At 36.9% G+C, this 22,904-nt stretch overlaps 1 protein-coding gene across 1 annotated transcript in view; it reads left to right on the forward strand.

Annotated features, from left to right (window-relative positions):
- The window catches only part of Magi3 (membrane associated guanylate kinase, WW and PDZ domain containing 3), a gene marked incomplete at its 5' end in the record, with an annotated part of 238,408 nt that overhangs the window by 137,453 nt on the left and 78,051 nt on the right, over window positions 1-22,904 (forward strand). Inside the window, 1 exon segment of the mRNA XM_005388980.2 lies at window positions 6,738-6,854. Within this exon segment, the coding sequence (XP_005389037.1) occupies window positions 6,738-6,854 (117 nt within the window).

Below are 22,904 nucleotides of genomic sequence, written 5' to 3' on the forward strand. Positions count from 1 at the left end.
TTAACAGTCAAAATCAGTTTCATTGTTTAAGACGTAGTAGTTATATATCAACTGTTAAACCCATGTCTACTTTATCAGTTAAATGCTTACTGGCTTCTTAAATTTTATATATTCAAGGATGGAAAAGTTTGAATGAACAATTGGAAATACAAAATTAAGCTGATTCACTCACTGTTTATGGCAGATACTAGGACTAAACAAGGCTTTGGCCTCCGGGTAGCTCACAAGCACTTAGGCATAAGAATGCATGAGGTATTTTTAATAACTTCTGTACTATAGATTTTACTGTGAAATATTTAGGTACTGAATATATAGAAAAGCCTTGTAAGTACAGGTTATGTTTCAAATGTAGCAGTTCATCTTGACTGTCAGTTTGATTGGAATAAGAGATGTCAAGAGAGGTAATTGGTTGGTGAGGGTACTAACCTCATCCTGGAGTAACCCACTGATGAATTTGTAGGTGAATGGTTTGTTAGGAGGCGCAGTCTATTTGGAGGGAGTGGGTCTTAGGACATGCCTTGGAAGGGTGTATCCTGTCTCATCTTCATCTCAGCTCCTGCTCACGCTGCTTCCTGGCTGCTGTGAGGTGAGCTCTATCCTCCATCATTCTCTTCTGCCATGGTATTTCTGCCTTGGAGCCAGCTGACCATGAATTGAAAATGTGGATTAAAAATTCCTTTAAGTTATGTTATGTCAGTATTTGTTCTGACAATGGAAAGGTGACTGATATACACAAATAAGTAGAATACAGTTTGCTTTATTTCTTTTAGGAACTTCCTCTCCACGTTCATGGAGCCTTCCCTTACTGCTGTAGAGTTCAAGGGGTAGAGGAGGCAATAAGATACACTGCTGTTCTGAATGTAGGTCTAATGGGAAACAACTGCTGTACTTAGTGACATAAATTGTGTTGTGAGCTTTATTGAACAGTGTTTTAGAGGAGGTCACCAGGTTGTCTTCCAGATATCACAGTAAGGAGAACTGGGACATGCTTTATTTCTTTTAGGAACCCTTCACCCTGAGCCAAGGCTTTCAGCTCATGTATGTATTTCTCACCACATTCATGGAGCTTTCCCATGCTGCTGTAGAGTTCAGGAGATCGAGGAAGCAGTAAAATACACTGCTGTTCTAAATTGCGAGTTCAGGGCCAGCCTGGTCTGCATAGTGAAATCCTGTCACAAAGAGTTTAGAGCATCAGTAAGTATGGTCCCAGGACTATAGAGTTCTCAAAGAAAAATTGTACATAGAAATTCTTATGTATGTACAGAATTCTGTGAAAAGCTGAGGTTTCTTAAGGGATCCATGTGGTTAATAGAGGAAAGGAGTACGTTACCATCACAGTTTAATAATGCTAGATAGACTTTAAGAAACAAACTGTAAGAATGTTCTTTTTAAAGGCCAAAGCTCAAAAGAAGCTAAGATGCTTCTGAAATCAGAAAGAGCATTTAAATTTGTTTAGAGCAAGAGCAACAAGAAGGAAGAGGTTCACTGTCTGAAGAAGATAATCTTATTGGTTGCTGTTTACAGATCTATGCCTTTTCTATTTTGCTGCTAGTATAATTTTGAAATACCAGAATTACTTTTCCAATAGTAAGAAGTAAGATAATCAACCTGAATCAGGAGAAATTAAACCATTAAAAGATAAGATAGTAAGAGTATCAGTTTAAATGAATTTAAATTTTCAAGATTCAGAAGAATTGCCTACCAGGAACTGAAGAGACTCCTTTCAAGTTTCAGGGTTACTGTTAGCACTTTGCACAAAACCATGGATAACTTAGGAAGTACCAAAAGGCTGGAGAGAGACAAATGCCCCACTTTCCTGAAAGCAGAAATATAGATTGTGAAAACTCAAGCCCAGTTTCCTAACATAAACTAATCTGTAGCAAAATTTGAAGAGATTATTTTTTCAAATGTAAATTTTTGGAGAGGAAGGAAAGGTTTATTTAGCTCACTGTGGACATTTTAGTCCATACTTGGCTCTTGGCTGGCTCTAAGGCAGAATGGCACATGGCAGAGGGCAGCAGTTCATGGTGGCAGAAGACAGCAAAAGCAGCAAGAGCAAAAAGGGAGGAGGAGGAAGGAAGAGCAAGCCTCTTTCCCTCCTTTATATTGTATGCAAGCTACCTGCCCCAGAGTGGATGTAGCACTCACACCATAATTACAACATTGGACCATGGATCAATCATAAACTGTAGAAGCCCACCCCATGACTCCATGAGGCTTTGAGGGGACAGCAAGGCACAAACCATAACAAAGGGGAAGAACCAGAGAAAAAAGAGCTGGCGACACATACAGTCTCCAGGTCATGCCTCGTCATCTACTCCTTTTGCCTAGGCTCTACTTCCAGTTTCTATCACCTCTCAGTAAGGCCGTCAGATTAAGCTCTCATCAGTGGACTAATCCACTAATGACGTTACATCCCTCCTAATCCAGTCACTTCTTGAAAGCTCATCAGCTGGCAACCAAGCCCTCAACACAATGAGCCTTTTGGGGGACATTTTAAATAATAATTATAACAAATACTGTGATTCATTGTGAATTCAGAAGAACAAGACATACCAAACTGTTTTCTTTTTGCAGTTTTGTAATTACTAGATTAGAAAATAGTAAGACATGTTGTATCTTGACTTTAGCAAGTATTTGACAAAGTTTCCTTGTAAAATAGATTGTGAAATGTGGGTAATTAGACCAACTTACAGGTGTCTGTGTGGCCATCCCTGTGGCATCCTGCCGTAGGGTTTATCCAAATAATAGCCAGTTGTTATGCACACTGATTCCTCAGAAAGAACTGGTGGTAAACACTAATTTCCATATATTTAGAAGGTAGGAATTTACAATTCTGAGTTCTTTTGACTAAGGATTTGTATGTTGAAATTTGTATGTGCATGTATTTATGTGTTATGGGCTTTTCCAGCCAAGCTGTGTGTTTGTTTAATAGCAACTACATTAACCTCAAGTGGCAGTTTTCCATACTCTTGAAATGGTGTTTCTGTGAACTAATATAAACTAAAGGCAGAAGTTTAGTAAATAGATATTTTCAGTAGTATCTTTTTGAATTAGTATTTCTGACCTTCAGTAATACCATAGTTATCCATCTATTCAGGATATTTATACTACAAAAAAAAAAAGAAGTGATACATGCCTGTAATACCAGGCTGAGGTGGGGGGGATTGAAAGTTTGGACCCAGCCTGGACCATTTAGTGAGATCCTGCCTCAAAAAAAGAAAAAGAAAAAAGTTAGTGATGTGGCTCAGTGGAAAAGCCTTGGGTTCAATCCCCAATACCAGAAAATAACAACAGAGGGAACCGTAATATTCTGTCCCCTTAGGAAGGTTCTTTTGGATTTTGAGATGAGAAATCCATGACTGACATGTCCAGCATATTTTATTATTAATTGTTAATCTTAAAGAATGTTAACCCATATAGTTATTAAATTATCATAACTTATATTTTATGCTTACAGTATTTTGTCTCCAACCTCAAAGAAATATTTTTAATAGCTATAGATTTTATGTAATTTTTACTTTTTATAGTGCTTGGGATCAAACCCAGAGCCTTGGTTATGCTAGGCAATAGCTCTACCACTGAGCTATTTTAAATAAAATATCTAGTATTTTATAAAATTATTTCTCATCCTTTTCTTTATAACTATTCATTGAGGCATTATATATAATCCTAATAGAAGTTGTGGGTAAAAACAGTGCAGTTCCAGCCATAATAATTGTAATTCTTTAAATTGAGCTTTCTTTCTTTCTAACTTAACTAGTCTTAAAACCTCGTAGTCCCTTAAAACAAGAATTGAGTTGTTTTAACTCCATTTTCCCTTAAGAGGCCCATCATGCTATATAATTTGTGCTCCAGGATTGTATGTGGCTTTATCTTTGAAATGTGTCTAAGTTAATGACTGTTATTTTTGTAGATTAAAATTCAGTCTGGATTTTTAGAATTTTATAGTCATCTCTGTAACTTATGGATATCTTAAAATTTTAAATTAAAAAAAGACATCATGAGTTAGAAGTATTGATTCAATAGCCTCTTTAATTATATAGGTGTTGTCATTTGTCCAAATTATTTTCCTGAAAATATGTTGGATCGCAAGCGTTTTGGATATTGGAACCTATATTATCATTTTAAATGGAGAAAAAGCAATGATGTATTTTTTGTCCGTTCAAAAATCCACTAAGCGGGGCTAGGGATATAGCTCAGGGGCATAAGCGCCTGCCTGGCAAGAACAAGGTTGTGAGTTTGATCCCTGGTACCGCAAAAAAATCCACTAAGCACCAATAGCAATCTACCAAAACTTTTGTGTAGTGTTTACAAAACATTTGAAAAACTGTTTACATTTTAAAGTACTTTGTAAACTCATTGAGTAAATTTTTGTTCAGTAAACAGTAAGATTATACAGTATTAATTATGAGTAAGTTTTTTCTTCTACCAGCAGTGAATAAGTAGCCTAATGGCAGTAAAGAATGAAGTAATGTGATTCTCTATATATTGGGCTTGGGTTGTGTGATCCTTAAATGCCTACAGAAGCAAACTCTGAGACCAAGGATTCTCTTATGTTCATCTCTACAAATGTCTTTCAGGTGGATTTCCTTTAATCAAAAAAATTTTCCCCTTCTTCAGTATCTCTTTTTGGCAAAGCAGAAGGCGTTATTTTGTTTTGTATATATTGTCTAGGGTCTGAATGTTATCTCTGAACTTTAGAAACGCCGATTTCCTGTTTATGTTGATGTCCTTCCACATAGGTTATGCTTATTCATACGTGGGAGGAAATACCAAAAGAGAGGATTGGAAATGTAACATTGCACAATAATAATCTTAGAAATGAACTGATGGATAGTAACCTTTTAGTTTATCTAACCTTGTTGTAAGGATTTTGTTCCAAATCATACAAAGAATATACTTTAATCACCTAGTCTTTTTTTCTTTTTCTTTTTTTTTTTTTTGGTCCTGGTAATCGAACTCAGGACCTCATGCTTGGCAGGCAGTGACACCTCAGTGTCACTGAGCTCTCTCTCTGTCCCACCTAGTCATTTCTTACTCAAAGAGATAATCTGTTTTGCCTTAGCTTTGATCTCTTCTGTTTATCTGAAGTCTTATGAAACAGTGTTTGAAGGGCATCGATTTTCATTAAGCTCAACCCTTATTGTAGATACACTGGTACGAGATTTTTACAATCCTGTTTATTATTTCTGTGAGACACCTCGTATTTTCTATTTATCTCTCCTTCTCCCTAAAAATAATAAGAAGTTATTCATTCTCTTATTTATTCACACTATATAGTCAAGAAAGTGAACCATTCCATCTAGTGATAGGCAGAAGGCTCTGAATGAGGCCCCTGTTTTGGCCTTTTCAAAGAGCAAAAAGATGATTACTGTGTTACAGAGTTTGAGAGAGGGAAGAGTAAGAAGCTAGATCAGAGATTACCAGAGCCAGAACATGCAGGGCTTCCTTCTACCCTCAGTGGGAGTTTGGATTTTATTTCAAATGCAACAAAAAATCCCAATACTCTGGGAAGCTGAGGCAAAAGTACCTCAAGTTCCATCCCAGCCTTAGTGACTTACTGACTTAGTGACGTAGCAACTTAGTGACTTAGCAAGATTCTGTCTCAAATGAAAAAGTAGGGGCTGGGAATGTATATAGCTCAATGCAGAGACCCTGGGTTCAATCCGCAGTATCTCAAAAAAGAAAAGTTCAGAGGGCTGTAAAAACAGTAACAGTGACCTGGTTTACATTTTAAATCTCTAGATACTGTGTGTTTGTATAGGGGATGCAGGAGGAGACCAGCATGGATGCAGGGAAGACTGGGGCTGCAGCTCAGAGGTAGAGTGCTTTTTCAGCATGTACAAGGCCCTCGGTTCCATCCCTAGCAGGCTTAGATTATGAATCAAAGTGGAGAGCAGTGGACTATATTCTGGAGATACAAGTGACAAAGCTGCTAATGGGTTAGATCCAGATACCGTAGGGAAAAGGAGAGATCAAGGATGCCTTCTAGATTTGAAGATTTTCCACCAGTCGATAGTACCATTGTTTTCTAAGACTGGGAAAACGGGGAGAGGAAGACATTGTGGGAGGGTAGAAGTAAGTGTTTTGTTTTGGCTGTCTAAAATTTAAGGTGTTTGTTTGAAATTTCCAAATATAAATGCAATATAGATGAATGAATTTGATGAGCTTGGAGCTTGGTAGAGATAGGTCAGGGGTGGGGACATGATATGAATTTGGAAGCTTTATATAGGTGGTATTTAAAGACATGGAACTAAATGAAATTACTTTGGATATTTGTCATATTCTGTGGCCAATGCCTTCTTCTCCTCCTATGTAAAACTATACTGACATTGAATTTCAGGTACATATTTTAATTGTAGCACATATAATAATTTGGTGCTAGCCAAGTGTAGTGGCCCATGCCTATAATCTCAGCACTCTGGGTGTCTGAAGCAGGAGGATTGCAAGTTTGAACCTAGTCAGGGTAATTTAGCACTTAGCAAGAACCTGTCGCCAAAAAAATTTAAAAGGGGGGAGGGGCAGAGGATATAGTTCAGTGTGATGGTCCTAAGTTCAACTCCCAGTACTGCACATAAATAAATTAATAATAGTACTGTAATAATAATAATTTGGTGATATCTTCCTTTTAGTATTATTTTTAGTTTTCCTTTTTAGTAGTTAAATGGTTTAAAGCTCGCAAGGTTTTATACTTAAGTGGACATCCAACAATTTTGTTTTCTATTTTTTTGTAGGCAAAGTCATTAATAAAGATTTGCGGCATTACCTGAGCCTTCAGTTTCAAAAAGGATCAATTGACCACAAACTGCAGCAAGTGATCAGAGATAATCTCTACCTGAGAACCATTCCATGTAAGTATATGCTGAAATAAATGAGACAGATATTCTTACTAACTAATTAAACGTCTAGAAATAATCCAGTAGAGTGTCTCATGAAAGTTTCAAGACTAACTTGGGGATAAGAATAAAATAAAAATTGGATAAAGAGAAAAGGAGAAGAATTTTCAGAGGACTTCAAGGGTTTAGTTTTTGAAAGAAAAATTGGAAGATTTTTATATTATGACTTTTGGTATCTTGTTAACTAGGTTTTTGTTCCTACAAATCAATTTCTAAAGCCTATGCAGTAACTTTTAAGCTCTTGATGCTTATACACTGAAAACTAATTTTTTTTAGAACTTTACTAGCTTTAAAATCTTCCCCTTCCCAATGAGAAGAAAGGAAGAAAAGGTACATGTTGCCTTCTTTGTTGTAATGTATTTGGAATTTTTTCTAGCTATTGGTTTTTATATTTTTCTGAGGGTCTAATTATATTCTTACATTTTGGCTGTGATGAGCACAGGTCTGGGGAAAATAAGCAGTGAACAATGAAGGGCATGTAAGGACCTCCTTGCTTTCCTCTTCAATATACTTACAACTCCCTGTGGATGCTAGCTTTCATAATTCTTTATTCTTTTCCTTCATATTTTTATACAAGTTCCTAGCACCAGGGTTTCCCAGTTATGCTTTTAAAATACCTATCCCTCTGTATTTCCTTAAACCTGTATCCTTTCTTGCTTGTACTAACTCCCGCCCTCCTTCCCTCCCCCGCTTCCTCTCTCCCTCCCTCCCTCCCTCCCTTCCTTCCTTCCTCCTCCTTTCTTCTTTTTCTTTTGTTTTTGTTTAGAACAACAAATAACATTGTGTAGTGGTAAAGAGCAAGGTAAAACTGAGTTCAAAATCTTGACTCTTGGGCAAGTCAGTGTTCCTAAACCTCAGAATCCCCATAAAATAAGAATCGCAAGCCTTGCCTTGCACAGTTATTATTATAATTGAATTGAGAGCATGTGTATAAAATGCTTGACTTATAGTAGGCACCCAAGCATGGTTTGTCCTCCTCTTTCATTCTAAATGGACACCCTGTGTCTCCTTGTCACCACAGTCTAGCCCATCTTTTTGTTTTGTTTTGTTTTGTTTCGTTTCATTCTGTTTTCTGAGACAAGGCCTTACTATGTAGTGCAGGCTGGCCTTGAACTTGCTCATGTAGCCCAGGCTGGCCTCATACTCACAGCGATGGACGCCCATGGACTCTTATCAAGCTATAAAATATTCTTTTGTTTTTAAATGACTCTTTCTCTATGATTTCTTTCCATAAATCCACCTTGTCAGATTTCAGAGTTACAGCTCCTGCCATCTTTTAAATTTGTGTTTATCTGATGTGCCACTTAATTTTAAATGTCAATTTGACTGGATTAAGACACCCCCAGAGAGGTGATTAGATTGTGGGGGTGCTGTACTCATCAGTGGATGAGTCTGTCGCTGTACGTAGCGGGCTGTGCTGTTGGGAGGTGGGGGGGCTGGGGGGCAGGTCGACGGGGAGTGCCTTTGGAGGGCGTCTCTCTTGCCAGTGCATTTTCCCTGGGCCCCGCCTCATGGGCACCATGACGTGAGTGACCTTGCTCAATCACACCTTTCTGCTGTGATGTTTCACCCTGGAGACAGTGACCTGGACTGAAACCTCGGAAACTGTGAGCCGAGGTAAACTGAGCTGTGCCTCCTTTCAGTTGCAAGTGTTGAATATTTTGTCTCAGAGCCAGGCCAGCTAACCAATACAGTGGAGGGATTATTGTCCATCTTCTTACTCTTGATGTTTCTGAATTTGTTTTAGACAGTTCTAGACTTTACACAGTAGCCAAAACTTTCCTCCTTTTTTTTTGAAACAAGAGTGTGGTCCAGTCTGGCCTTGAAACTGCAAACCTCTTGCCTCTGCCTCCCAAGTGCTGGGATTACAGGGCTGCGCCACAGTACCTGGCTTGGAACTTTGTCAGTGTGTTCATTATCTTTAGCTTGAGTTGATCAGTTCTCAAGTGATATGTTTGTTCTTTGTTCTTCCTCCCTCCGTTATTTAGTTTTTACCCTTACTGTGAATAATACTAAAATTATTGAGCCATCTCTTCTTCCTTCTGTCTCTCTCTCTCTCTCATCTTCTGACTTCAGGAATATCTTTTTTACTCCTAACAAGGAAGGGTAATTAGTGAGCTTATTCTACTTTCCACATGCTTTCTTCATTCTTCTCTGATTTTTAATAGTTGAGCTGAATCTATATTTGCAAAGCAAGTAGCCATTAATTACATTACTATACTGTCCCCTTTGTAATCATTTATTACTTTGGTGAATAAATACTTATTTAATCTTAGCACCAATTCTCACATTATTTCTTAAGTATTGTGGTTGTCTAACACTTGTTTTCTGCTAGATTTCCCAGGAAAAGTTCACAGGACCATCTTACCAGTTTTTCTGTGGCCTTTATACTTTGATGTTTGTTTGGATAGTTATTGAATTTTTAGCTCTTATTTTCTTGACTACTACATTACTCTAATTGTTTTCTGGCATGAAGCATCATTGCTCTTAAAAAGTCTGATATCAATGTGATTTTCACTCCTATTTTGCTTGCATGTAATATCTGAGGATAACATTTTTAGTTTCATAACTCTATAGAGTTCCCTTTTCCCTTGTTAAAACAATGAAATAAAAAATACACACTTTTAAGACCTGTCTCTTTTACTGCCATCTGTCACTTTTTACTTGGACCTTTTTAATTTTATTTATTGTCCTGGTTTTACAGTTTCTCCTCAGTGTGAAACTTTGTCCTGGAAAAGAGCTACAGTTTAGTTAGTTTTCACTCATAGAGTCTAAGCAGCTGCATCCCTTTCAGATTTTAATGGGACCTCTTAGCTTATAAACCAAGATGTGTATATCTCTCTCTCTGAACCTAGAAGCAATGATATGTCAGTTGTAATTATCACACTGATCTCTAAATATCAGTCCTCCCTAAAAGATTTCAGATCTCCTTGGAGAAAATTCTGACCCCAGGTATGGGACAAGAAAAATATAAATGAACTTGAAATACCTACATGTACCATAAAATATATAAATGCTTAAAAAATTATAGGAACATATTAGAATACACAGTAGCCACCTCAAAGGGAAGCTTACTGAAATCATTTGAACAGCAAAATAAAGGAGAAAGACGCACATTTCTGTAGTTTCAGATACTGGACAGTAAATAGACTGGGACTGTGCTCCCTGACAGGAAAAAGAAGACTACATACAGAAAAGATGATTTTGTCAGTCTCCTACCGTGAGACACTTTCTGGACTTCAGCACAGGGAAGGAAAAGCCAGGCAGAGTACAGCAGACCCTGAGTTGAGAGTATAGAAATCTCAATATCTGGAGTTTGCAGGTAATGTCAGCAGGAAGAGAGCTATGAAGGGGAAAAAAGCTCAAGCAGTCTGAAAGGACTTCAGCATTGCTGCGTGCCAACCTGAGCATGTGTAGGGCCGGAACCCACAAGGCCAGATAAAGAAACCTGCGGGAGCTACAAGGTTAACAGTTCCCAGGGGGCCAGAAGACTTTTGAGTTCTTATAAGCCCTGCAGGCGCCCATCTTTACTAGTAGGGCTAAAATAGACAGGCATGAAACTTCTCTAGGCCCACTCTAACAAAGCTTACTTAAATAAATCCCAAAAGTAAGTCTCAAGTGGATATGAATGTAAGCTAACGGAGGGGCGAAGGGGGAGAGAAAGAGGGGGAGAGGGAGGGAGAGAGGGAGGGAGATTGACTGATACTGAGATTGTTGTGTAAAAGAAGACAACAAAGGGCAGATACTGAATAAAATGATATTTACAGTGTTCAGCATTTAATAAAAAATTGCTAGACATGCAGAAAAGTAGAAAGATGTGATTGATGTGACTTTTCAAAAGAAAAGTGAACTGATAGAAAAAATGAACAGGGGCTGGGATTTAGCTCAGCGGCACAGTGGCTGCCTGGCAAGCGCAAGGTCCTGAATTCAATTCCTGGTACTGGAAAAAAACTGAAAAAATGAATAGAAGTAGAATGATACGGCATTACTTTACCAGAAACTCTAGGCTTACTATAAACATGTTCAAGGATTCAAAGAACAATATAAGCATAATGAAGATAAAATGGAATAAAAAAAAATAAAACCTAACTGGAAACTTTAAATTTTCCTGGATAAGCTAATAGCAAATTAGAAACTACAGAAGAAAAGGTTAGTGAATGTGAACACATAGCAATATAAACTAACCAAACTAAGGTAAAAAGAGAAGAGACTGAAAAAGAGAACTTTTTTTGTTACAGCCAGATAAGAGGAAGGAGATTCTTATTTCTTCCAGGAAAGACTGCTAGTGGATTTATCCTTGTTCTGAATAACCAGAAGTTAGACTAGTGATAGCTAGCACCTGTTTTCAGACATTGAAACACAGGGAGAACAGGACTGTGCTCTGTCCGTACCGGCCTATAACACAGAATCAAGCCAAAGTGGGGGAAGCAGAAAAATACTTGAAGAAATGGTAGGTGGGATTTTTCTAAATTTAATACTGTAAACCTGCAAATGTAAGAAGCTCAACAGAACCCAAACAAAAGAAACATAAAGAATAATGCATTAAGGTGGATCATAATTTAAATACTGAAAACCAGTGATCAAGAGAAAATGTAAATGCTAGAGAGGAATAAAGAACTGTATTATCTGCAAAGAAGCAAAGAGTTCCTGAAGACTTACCAAGTCTAGCAGTACCAGCTAGAGTCTTTCAAATGACATCTTTAAATGGTGGAAGAAAAAAAAGAAAATGCCAACTAGATGTTTGTATACAAGGAAGACTATCTCTCAAAAATGAAGGAGAAAGATTTTTTCAGACACAAATAGGTATGGGAATTTTTCCACAGCAGAAATATTACTGTAAAAAATATTAAAAGAAATTCTACAAGGGAAGACCAGAACCATAGAATTGAAAGGAAAATAGAGAACTTTATAATCATAGCTCAGTATTTCAATACTGCCCTTAGTATTTAATTTTAAAAGTAAACAAAATATAGGTAAATAGAAAATATAAATAGAACTTTCAGCCAACATCAGCTAAGTGCTATTTATTGGAACATGCTACCCAACAAAAGGGTAATACATACTGTTTTGTAATATATATGGAACATTTTCATATTTAGTATTCTGGACTATAGAACAAGGTTAAGTAAATGTAACAAGAATTAAATAATATAAAATTTATGATCTGACTAAAATACAGTTAGAGATAATTAGCAAAATAGTATCTGGAAAAAGCTTTAAATATTTGGAAATTAAATGGCATATTTCTAAATAACCTGTGTATCAAAAGTAAACACCAGAGAAATTACAAAATATCACACATAACAAACCCAATATATCAAAAATTTTAGGATATAGCTAGGCAGTGTTTAAATGGAAATTTATAGTATTAAGCACTTATATTAGAAAATAAGAAGGCTCTCAAATTGGTGTTATAAACTTTTACCTTAAGAATCTAAAACAAGAAGAGCAAAGCAAGGCAAAATTAAGTAGGAAGGAAATAAAGATAACAGCAAAATCAATGAAATACAAAATAGAGAAAAATCAGTGAAACCCAAAGCTGTTACTTTGAGATCAATAAAATTTATAGACTTCAAAAAAGAAAAATGTATAGACTTCTACTCAAAGTGCTCAGGATTTTTTTAAAAAGAGAGAAAATAGAAATTCATAATGTCCCTACAAATCCTGCCGGTATTAAGGAATAATAAGGAATGTTCAAAACAGCTTTATACCAACAAACTCAGCATAAATGAACCGTGCTTTTGTTAGCACGTGTTTGCAGCACATAAAGTTTACGTCCCTGTGTGGAGTTGTGCCTACACGTAACATTTCCATTGCCTTCCTTCATTCCCCTTGCTGCCCTCCCCATCCTCCAACTCTTTGATCCCTTTCCATTTGAGAAAGATCTATCTCTGTATAGATCTTTCTATACATATATATATATTTCTATACATAATATATATGTATTATATATAAACATCCTGTTAAACTTTTACTTTGTTCTTTATTTCTATTTTGGGTTTCTCATACAAGAAATTTATGATATTTAAGCTTGTATGTCTGATTAATATTATGATCTCAAGGTGTATCCGTTTTCCTACAAATTTCTTGGAAGACAAAATACAAACAGTGCTCACTCAAGAAGAAATAAGTGACCTATTACAGAATTTGAATTTGTAGTTTGCAACTTTCCAAAAATTGTTCTGAACATTTAAGAAAGAAATAATACTAATTCTACCAGTAATACCAAACACAAAACTTCTACAAAGTAGAGAGGAGAGATCACTTCTTAATTCATTCTGGGAACTGAGCATTGTTCTAATTTTAAAACCAGACAGAAACATCAAAAGAATAATATTGGACCACAGACTCCATGAACACAGACCAAAAATGCTTAGAAATATTTTGGCAAGTCAACAGATAGCACAATATAAAAGGATAATACATTATGAGCAGGTGGGATTTGCCCCATAAATGCAAGGTTGGTATGCCGTTTGAAAATTAATATTGTAACAGACTAGAGAGGAAAAACAGTGTAATCATCTCAGTAGACAAAAAAAGTCATAGCAAAGTTAACTCCAATTTCTTCCATTTATGATAGAATCTCTCAGAAAACTGGTCTGCCATTTACTTCCCATTGCCCTTTATCCTCAACTCTATTCCTTTTTGGTTGCTTATGCTAATGGAGCATTTCTCTTGCCCACTGGTACAGTATTATGCTTTGTCAGTAGAGGGCGCAGGAAGGATATTGGACAAAGAAGAGGCTTCTTGTCCTGGTTGCAGCATGGCTTTTCTTTTTGTTCCTGCCTTGGGAAAAGATACCCAAGTTTCAGCAGGACCCTAGCAACCAGCTTCCCAGTGGTGAGTTTGGTGGTACACCTGCAGGAGGCAGGCGGCTTCTCAGCAGCCAGTTGAGCAACACTCGCATGGGTGCCATCATGAGTTTCTCCAGTGTACCTGCTAACTTCCTAGATTTTAGCGGCAGTCCCTGCAAACAGCTTTCCACAGAGTTTCTGGCAAGTCTGGCCACTGTTTCAGCTCGTTTTCTATTAAATTCAAAACATTCACTCATCCACCACTACTACTACCACCGCAGGTGACTTGCTGGTGAAGTCCTTTGGTTCCCAAGCAGTTAGTTCCCAGCCCACCAACCTTGACTCACCAGCAGGCAGCCCAGCAAGATTCTTCATCATCCGGTGGACTGTAAACCTACCATCTTCAGTAAGATCTGAGTCCCAGACTTTGATGGATGCCTCTCTTCCAAGTTTGTTTACCACTTTGTTATTCTCCCTCAATGCTAGGGTGGTATCCTTTAAGGTTCTCATTTATTCTCACTTGCAGAGTTGTCTTTTATTCGCAGTTAATTCTCTGTAATTAATAATCCTTTAAACATTCCCTGTTCAAATTACAGGTGACTTCCCTGTCCTTTCTGTGTCCTGACTGACAAGCTTGGTAATGATAGTGGTCACAGGAAATAGACCTTCTAAAAGGGATTTTGAATTTGGCTTTGGTTGTGTTTTGGCTTTGAGCCTAGTGCTGAATTCCTTCCACTGAGAAAAAGGATGCTTTAATTCATGACAAGCCGTAGCATCCCAGTTTACTCATGATACCACCTGTGCTTGGCTGAAGAAGTGCCGAACGAACCCGGTTCCTGAGAGCCCAGATGACTGCTGCACTTGGTCGGTAGGACAGTAGTGCGGGCTGCACACATGTGGTGTGGCTGGGTCATCAAAAGAGCAAGATTAAATCAAGTGGTTTGTTAGTATTGTGGACTAGTGAGGTTTTTGTTCACTCTTTTTCAGTTGATTATACAGATTAATGGGTTTCATTTTGGCAGATTCATACATGCACGTAACATACTTCGATAATTTTCACCTGCCATCTCTCTTAGTTCAATTTTCTTGGGGGGGGGAGTTGGTCATTGCATATATTTTTCCCATAGCAAGATTTTAATAACATTTAAAAATTACCTCTTCCTGATACAGACATCTGGTAACAGAAAACCTTAAAAGAAGGAATTATTAGCACAAAATAAATGCCAAGTAAAAATCATTCATAATTTTAAAAAATAATGATAAACATGTTTAGTATTTGAATTTTTCACTCCTAAAATGAAATTTTAAAGCACAAAAAGCATCAGTTGCATCATCTGATGGTATTGATCTTTGGTGACAAATATTCCAGATGTAGAAAAAATTGCTTTCATTTTGCATTGACATCCATAAATTGTTAAGAGTGTATCCCAAAGCGCCTTCATACTAGACAGTAGGATGTACATTGCATCATACAATATTGTTTTCTTCTTGAGTAAAAATATTTTTGGATGCTTCTTTTAAATTTTGCTTTTGCCTTGAAATTTATATTGCTTTTACTTCAAATTTTACATCAGTTTCTGATTTCATGTTGGCCTATTTAAACATTTTCTTCTCTTTATATTTCTTCTGTTAAAGTATTAACAGAATACTTTTAACAAAGTACTGAAGCTTATAGCAAATACTTGAACAGTGGGAAATGCCAGAGAATATTATTGGATAGTATTCAGAACTCTTAACAGCATTACAGAGTCATGTGCTGAAACTGCCAATTTAAGGACTTACTTAACCTCCAAAACCTGTTATTTCTTGAAACACTACTCATAGGGTTTATATAAAGTATAATATGCATATAATCTTACTCACGTTGTTTTTATAACATTAACCAATAGGGGCAAGCACACACATTTAAAACATGGCAGCAGCTGTTAGTAAAACTAAGAGTATATTGTGACTGCTGCTCTCCCACATGCTTCTGTCCTCGTTCCTGGAAATGTCAGCCTCAGCTGTTGATCCTCCTGCTTAGTGTTGCCTACTCTTCCAGTTGGCATCAGTCGATTCTTTTAAACCAGTAACATAAATATATTAAATTGCTAAAATTTAATTCTAACATGAGAACTATACAGTACTTTTCTTTTGCTCATTTTTTTCTACTAACTGATTTTTCTTAGGATTTAGAAAAAGTAAGTTTTCCCTAGGAAACTTCAGAAGGGAATTCCTACATGGAAACAGTAACATACACCAAGGGCAGCACTTATATATTGCTGGAAGGAATGCAAAGTGGTATAACTGCTTTGGAAAATAATTTGACATTTTCCCATAAAATTAAATATACACCTCCCATATGATCCACCAATTTCTGCTTATAGGTGCTAACTCAACATAAATTTAGATATGTCTATCCAGTGACTTAAGGTGCTCGCAGAAGCTTTATTTATAATAACCAAAAATTAGGGCACATGTTAGGGCACAAAAGAGGTCTTAACAAATTTAAGGTTTAAATTGTTCACAGTATCTTCTCTAACCAAAAAAGAATGAAACTAAAGTTATTAATTGAAGGAAAAGAAGAAAAAAATCTTTAAGTATGTGGAAATTAAGCAAAATGTTCTTAAATACCAGTGCATCAAAGGAGAATTCACGAGGGAATTTAGAAAACATCTTGAGACAAATGAAAATGAAGATGCAACATACCAAATCATATGGAACGCAGTATATGGAGTACTAAGAGGAAAGTGCATAGCAGAAAACTTGTACATTAAAAAAGAAAAAATCTCAAATGTACAGCCTAACCTTACATCCCAAGGAATTAGAAAAAGAATAAGTTTAAACCCAAAGTCAGCACAAGGAAAGAATAAGATTAGCCCAGAGCTAAATTAAATAGAGATCAGAAAAACAATAGAAACACTTTAACAAAACAAAAGTGAGTTTTTGGGGAAAGATCAACAAATAAGAATAAGACCAAAGAAAACTCAAATGTCTAAAATTACAAATGAAAAAGACTTTACAGAACAATTATTCGCTAACAAATTAGATAACCTGAAAGCAATAAATTTCTTTAAACATAAATCTACCAAGACTGAATCATGAAAAATCTGAACAGACCTGAAACTATTGGGGCATAGAAGCAGTAATCCAAACCTTACTAACGGAGCCAGGCAAAGTGGTGCACACCTGTAGTCCCAGCACTCAGGAGGCTGAAGCAGGAAGATCTCCATCAAGGCCAGCCTGGACTACATAGTGAGTTCAAGCTCAGCCTGAATTATAGAGCAAGACTTTGTCTTGATAGAAAGACCTACTTAGGCTTTTTAAAAGTCTAATTAATACTCAATGGCTTCACTGGAGTATTTCTCCAAGCCCAAGCATTTAACACCAATTAATAACAATCCTTTGCAAACTGTTCCAAAAAATAGAAGAGAAAGGGAAACTGTCAGACTCATTCAGATTCATTACCCTGGTAAGGAAATGAAGCACAAGTCCAGAAAATCACAAACCAATATCCCTGATGAATGTTGACCCAAAAATCTTAAGCCAAATACTAGCAGAACTGATTCAGTAGCACATTAAAAAGATCATACATCATGACCTGGTGGATTTATGTTATAATGCAAGGATAGTTCACCATATATGCATCAATCAGTATACACATTAACATTACAATTGATGCAGAAAAGCATTTGACAAGATTTAATATCCTTGCATGATAAAAACAGCACTCGACAAATATAATAGAGAGAAACTACCTCAACATAGTAAAAAACTATATATAAAAAGACATAGCTAACATCATACTCCATAGGGAACAACTGAAAGCTTTTCCTTTAATATTGGGCAACAAGGCAAGGATGTTTACATTTGCCGCTGCTGTTCAACACAGGGCTGGAAATCCTAGCTAAAGTAATCAGACAAGAAAAAGAAATTGAAGTCATCCAACTTGAAAAAAAAGAATTAAAATGATTTTCTTTCCACAGGTGATATGATCTCATATGTAAAAAAGAAATGGGATAACATAAGTAAATCTTAACAGCATTGTGCTAAGTTAAAGACACCAGACACAATTACTACAATCATTATTATATTTTTTCACTTACATGAGATTCTATTAAAGGCAAAACTATAATGACAGTCGGTCAGTAGTTTTCATGGCAGGTGAGACTACAGAGGGGCCTAAGGAAAGTTGGGGGTTATGTTAGTTTCCAAACTTATCATTGTACTATTAGTATTGTACTATTGTACTATTGTACTATTGTACTATTAGTATTGTACTATTGTACTATTATCATTGTACTTAGTGCATGTTGTTGTAATTAAATATTTCAGTAAATTGACCAAATAAATCTCCATAATTATTTCATATCATCAACAATTGGAAAATGAAACTTTAAAGATTCAGTATGCTGAAAATAGCAATTCTCAATTTGTTTAACAAATTCAATCTAATTTCACTTTTTTCCCCTTTTGTTTGCTTGATTCTAGTATTTATAGAAAAAGGCTATGAACAGAAAAGCCAAATAGGTAAACTTATTATACTCTGTATCAAGAATTATGAAAATAGAGTAATTAAAGCACTACAATAATGGAGTGAATGTAATAGCCCTGTAACAGATACCCTCTCCTTTATAGATGTTCCTGTCACAGAAAGGGTGTGACTGATCAGATGGGTAGCGGCTGACTTTAAAAATCCAGTTGAGGTGTCATTTGGAAAAAAAGGAAAATGGGGCTGCTATCTCTCATCAGTTCCTCCCCCCAAACCTGTGTTAGTTTACTTATTAAAGTCTTAGATGTGAAGGGCAAAGGTGTAACACTTTTTAGAAAGTTATTCTTTTTAGAAAGAATAGAATATCTTCATGGGAAGAATTTCTTAACTAGACACAAAAAATTAGCTATAAAGAAAAGGATTAGTAGAATTGATGACATTAATATTAGAACTTCTGTTATCAAAAGATGACTTTTTATTTCAAAAGGCGAAGTTCCAAACAGAAGGTAATGTCTGTTCTGCTGCAATTCTTGTTTCTCTAATGCAAATCATTCCATAGCTGTTCGGTACACAGGCGAACAGTGTCCACTGACTGAGCTCATGTTAGTCTTCCACACCTTCTTCCTCAGCAAGCTGACGTTTGTATCGTCCAGCAGAAGCAGGTAAACAGAGTAAGTGAACACAGCTGGGTGTTGCAGCCGAGGAAGCCCACTGTGGTATTCGCTTCAGTGTGGGCTCTTTCTGAGTTGGACCGTGAGCTTTGTGTTAAAAGTGTGTATCGCACAGTTTGCCGTGTTGTTATTAGTCAGTATTTTCAAACCTTCTTTTACAGCCCTTTGTATGAAACTATCTTTTCAATTTTAAAGGTGAAGTGTTTTATGTACTATAATATTTTCATTAAAAATTTAACACAAATTTTAAACTGTATTAATATTTTTATTTAGAATTTATTTTGTTAGTGTTCTGGTTACAAAGTTGCAGTACGCTTTCAAAGGTCAACGCTGACCTTGTTTTCTTTGAAATCTATATTGGTTTTGGTGAATTATAGAAAGTGCTATTTCAAGAAATTGTACTTTATGGAAATATTCCACATGCAACACATATATCTACAACACTTCACCAATACTAAAACAGTATTTTATCAGTACTAAAACAATTGTTTCATGTTTTACAGCTATACAATTGGAATACATATGGAATCTTTCAATCATAATTACCAGTTTTTTTCTTTTTTAGGGGTACAATAATTGAGCATTTTATAAGCTTTTGGTTATTTCTGTCTGATGGTATATATTACAGTATCTAGAACATGAAGAACTACAAATCAGTTAAAAGACAGACAACCAGACATGATAGCACATGCCTGTAATATCAGCACTGTGGGAGGCTGAGGCAAGAGGAGCTCAAGTTGCATCCCAGCCCAGAAAACTTAGCAAGACTCTCAGAAAAGAAAAGGTTGGGGGGAGGTTAGGTGATAGAAATGTACTTCAGTGACAAAGCCCTGGGCTCAAACCCCAGTAAAACACACACACACACACACACACACACACACACACACCCCAGACTTAATAAAGAAGTACAAAGTTTTGAACAGCCATTTCATAACAGAGGAAATTTTTAGTCTATTTCTGTTGTAAAGGGATACCCAAGACTGGGTAATTTTTTTAAAGAGATTTATTTTGCCCTGTGGACATGGAAGTACGAAAGCGTGGAGCTGGCATCTGTTTGGCTTCTGAACAAGACTGCATGACACAAGGGCGAGTGGGCATGTGCACAAAAGATGCTCATGTACCAGAAAGCGAGGGTGGTGTCAGGCTCATTTTATAACAGTCCGCTCACGATAACTCACCCACTCTGACAGGAACTACACTACCCGTTTCCTGTGGGCGGAGACCCTGTGACTTGGTTGCCTCATTTAGATCCCACCATCTCTCAGTACTGTTACATTCTAGACAAAGACCACACCAAGTAAGGACAAGCATATTCCAACTCTGCAGCCATGAATATATGGAAAAGAATGTTTAATCTCATAGGGCTCACACAAGGTGTGATTGAAATACATGGTGAATATTTAAAAGACACATTGCCATTGATCCTCCTTCTTTTTTATTTTTAGTTGTGCTATCGTGGCTGTCTCGGTCCTAATCTGTTCAAAACATTTACCTTCCATGGGCATTTTAACTTTAGGGAAAAGCCAGAAGTTGCATGGCAGCAGTTCTGGTGAATAGGGCAGATGACACAGTGTAATATTCTTACAAGCCTGCCTTTCCATTAGGTGGTACTCGGCAGCAGCATTCACCGTATTTTTGGTCATACTCCATAAGGACACTCACAAAAGAGGACTTCTAGCACTACTTCAAAAAGTGGCAAGAATGATGGGATAAGTGAGTTTAAAGTGAGGGAGAATATTTTGAGGGGGATTAATGGTAATGTGTCTTTTAACTGTAATTTTTAGTAAACATTTACCATGGGTTTTTGTTTGTTGATGTTGTTGTTTTGAGACAGGGTCTTGCTGTGTAGTTCAGGCTGGCCTTGAACTCACTATGTAGCCCAAGCTGGCCTCCAAGTTGCAGCGATCCTCTTGCCTCAGCCTTGCGAGTGCTGGGATTACAGGCGCATGCCACAGTGCCCAGGGGTTTTTTGTTTTTTGTTTATTTGTTTGTTTTTTTGGTACTGCGAATCAAACTCAGGACCTTCCACTTGCCAGGCAGGCACTGTGCCGCTGAGCTATATCCTCAACCCCTAGAACTTTTTGTATATGTGAACTTACAGGGCTTTTGGTGGCAGAATTGAAAATTTGTAATACTTTGTAAAAAGAATTAACATTAAAACTACTCTTTTTTTTGAGACAGAGTCTCTCTGTATAGTTCAGGCAGGCCTTGAACTCATTGCATAGCCCTGGCTGGCCTTGTGGTGATCCTTCTGCCAGCCTCCCAGGTGCTAAAATTACAGGTGTGTATCACCGTGCCTGGCAAAAGTTACTAAATCTTAGAAATAAATAAATTTATATATATATGTGGATCACATAACACACCTATTAATGGAAAGACTCATGAACATCATCTTGCTGAACACTTTGCAGAGAGAGAAGGAATCTAGAGAGCTTAAGTGATTGCTTCAAATTATACCATTAATAATAATCTCAGACTGTTATAATTTCTCTTGCCCCTTAGATCAATGCTCTTTTTATAGTACTATCCGTAATATAGATTGCATTTTATATAGTCATTATATTTTATACTAGAGTTTATTTAGATACTATCTCAATTAGCCTTTGTTGCATACAAGACCACCTTAAAAATTCAGCGGCTTACTGTGTATGGTGGCGCATGCCTGTAATCCCAGCACTTGGTAGGCTGAGGCAGGAGGATTGCCCTGAGTTTGAGACTAGCCTGAGCTACAGTCTCAAAACAAACAAACACTCAGTGGCTTAAAATAGTCATCATATGTCATTTCTCATGAGTCTGTGAGTTGGCTGGGCTTAGCTGGGCCCACTGCTGTGGCTACAGTGATTGGCATCTCCCAGAGCTGGAGGGGCTAAGATGGCCTCCATCATGTATCTGGGACTTTGGAGCACTGTACTTATTCAGTAGCCTAGCCTGCACTTCCTTGTATCGTGGTGGGAACATTCCAGGAGGATGAAGATGGAAACTTGGATGCCTACCCTCGTACTGTATCGTGCCCTTCATTCAATTAATCAGAGTCGATCGCAGTCTAATTCAGACTTTGGAGAGAGGCAGCAGGGCCCACCTCTCACCAGGACTGTGGCCATGTTTTTGCCAGCTACCATAGGCAATTATGAGTTATAATTTTAACCATAAAGTATATTTCCTGGAGTTAATTTTTATTTAATATGAAGCTAAAAGCTATTAATTTAGAAATTAAACAATGTAGTTTGGTCAGCATATGAGAAACAAAAAATTGAAAATAAAATAACATTCTGAGAAAAAAAAACTGAGTTTTGCACCTTTTGTATCTTTTCTGATGTGAAACAGATTTTTTTTTGTTTTGTTTTTTTCTGGTACTGAGAATCAAACTCATGACCTCGCGCTTGCCAGGCAGGCATTGTGCCACTGAGCTAAATCCCCAGCCCCAAAACAGATGTTTTTAAAAGCTCATTTTTAGAAAAAACTGGGTTAGAAAATGAGGGAGAAAATTCAATGCAGTCTTGTATAGATTGTTTACTTAACCACTATTCTTTCAAATCACAATCATTAATGTTTTGTCACCATCTTTGCATTTTTCCTACATGCTATAGAGTATAAGAGAAGGTAATGCAACTAAAACATAGATGCAATTAAGAGACTCTCATGAATTAATTTATAGGAAAAACTGATGTTATATTGCTGGGCAGTGTGCTGTTTTATTTAAAATTTCACTTAATTTGACAGTTACGTGTACTGAGTACTTGTAAGATCTTTCCAGCATGCAGACATGCCAGTGAGGAAAAGGGACGCTTCTCCAAAGAACCTTTCTAAGCCAAGACCTGGAGGATAAGTAGGAGTTAGTAAGGATGGGAAAGAAAGTAGGAAGTTTTCTGGGGAAATGACAAAGGAGTCACTGATTGGAGGAAAGGAGTGTAAGGAGCAGTAAAAGAATTGAAAAACATCTATTCCGGCCAAATCTTGGAATGTGACGGGATGAGGCAAGAAAGACGCAGATGAGGTGGCCAGGGGCTGGGTTGCCAAGGCTCTTGTGAGTGTGGTGTCGTAGAGTCTGGATCGTGTGCCGAGGATCTTA

Source organism: Chinchilla lanigera, unplaced genomic scaffold (genome assembly GCF_000276665.1).
Source record: "Chinchilla lanigera isolate Chin_1 unplaced genomic scaffold, ChiLan1.0 scaffold00034, whole genome shotgun sequence".
In the NCBI taxonomy this organism is placed as follows: Eukaryota; Metazoa; Chordata; class Mammalia; order Rodentia; family Chinchillidae; genus Chinchilla; species Chinchilla lanigera.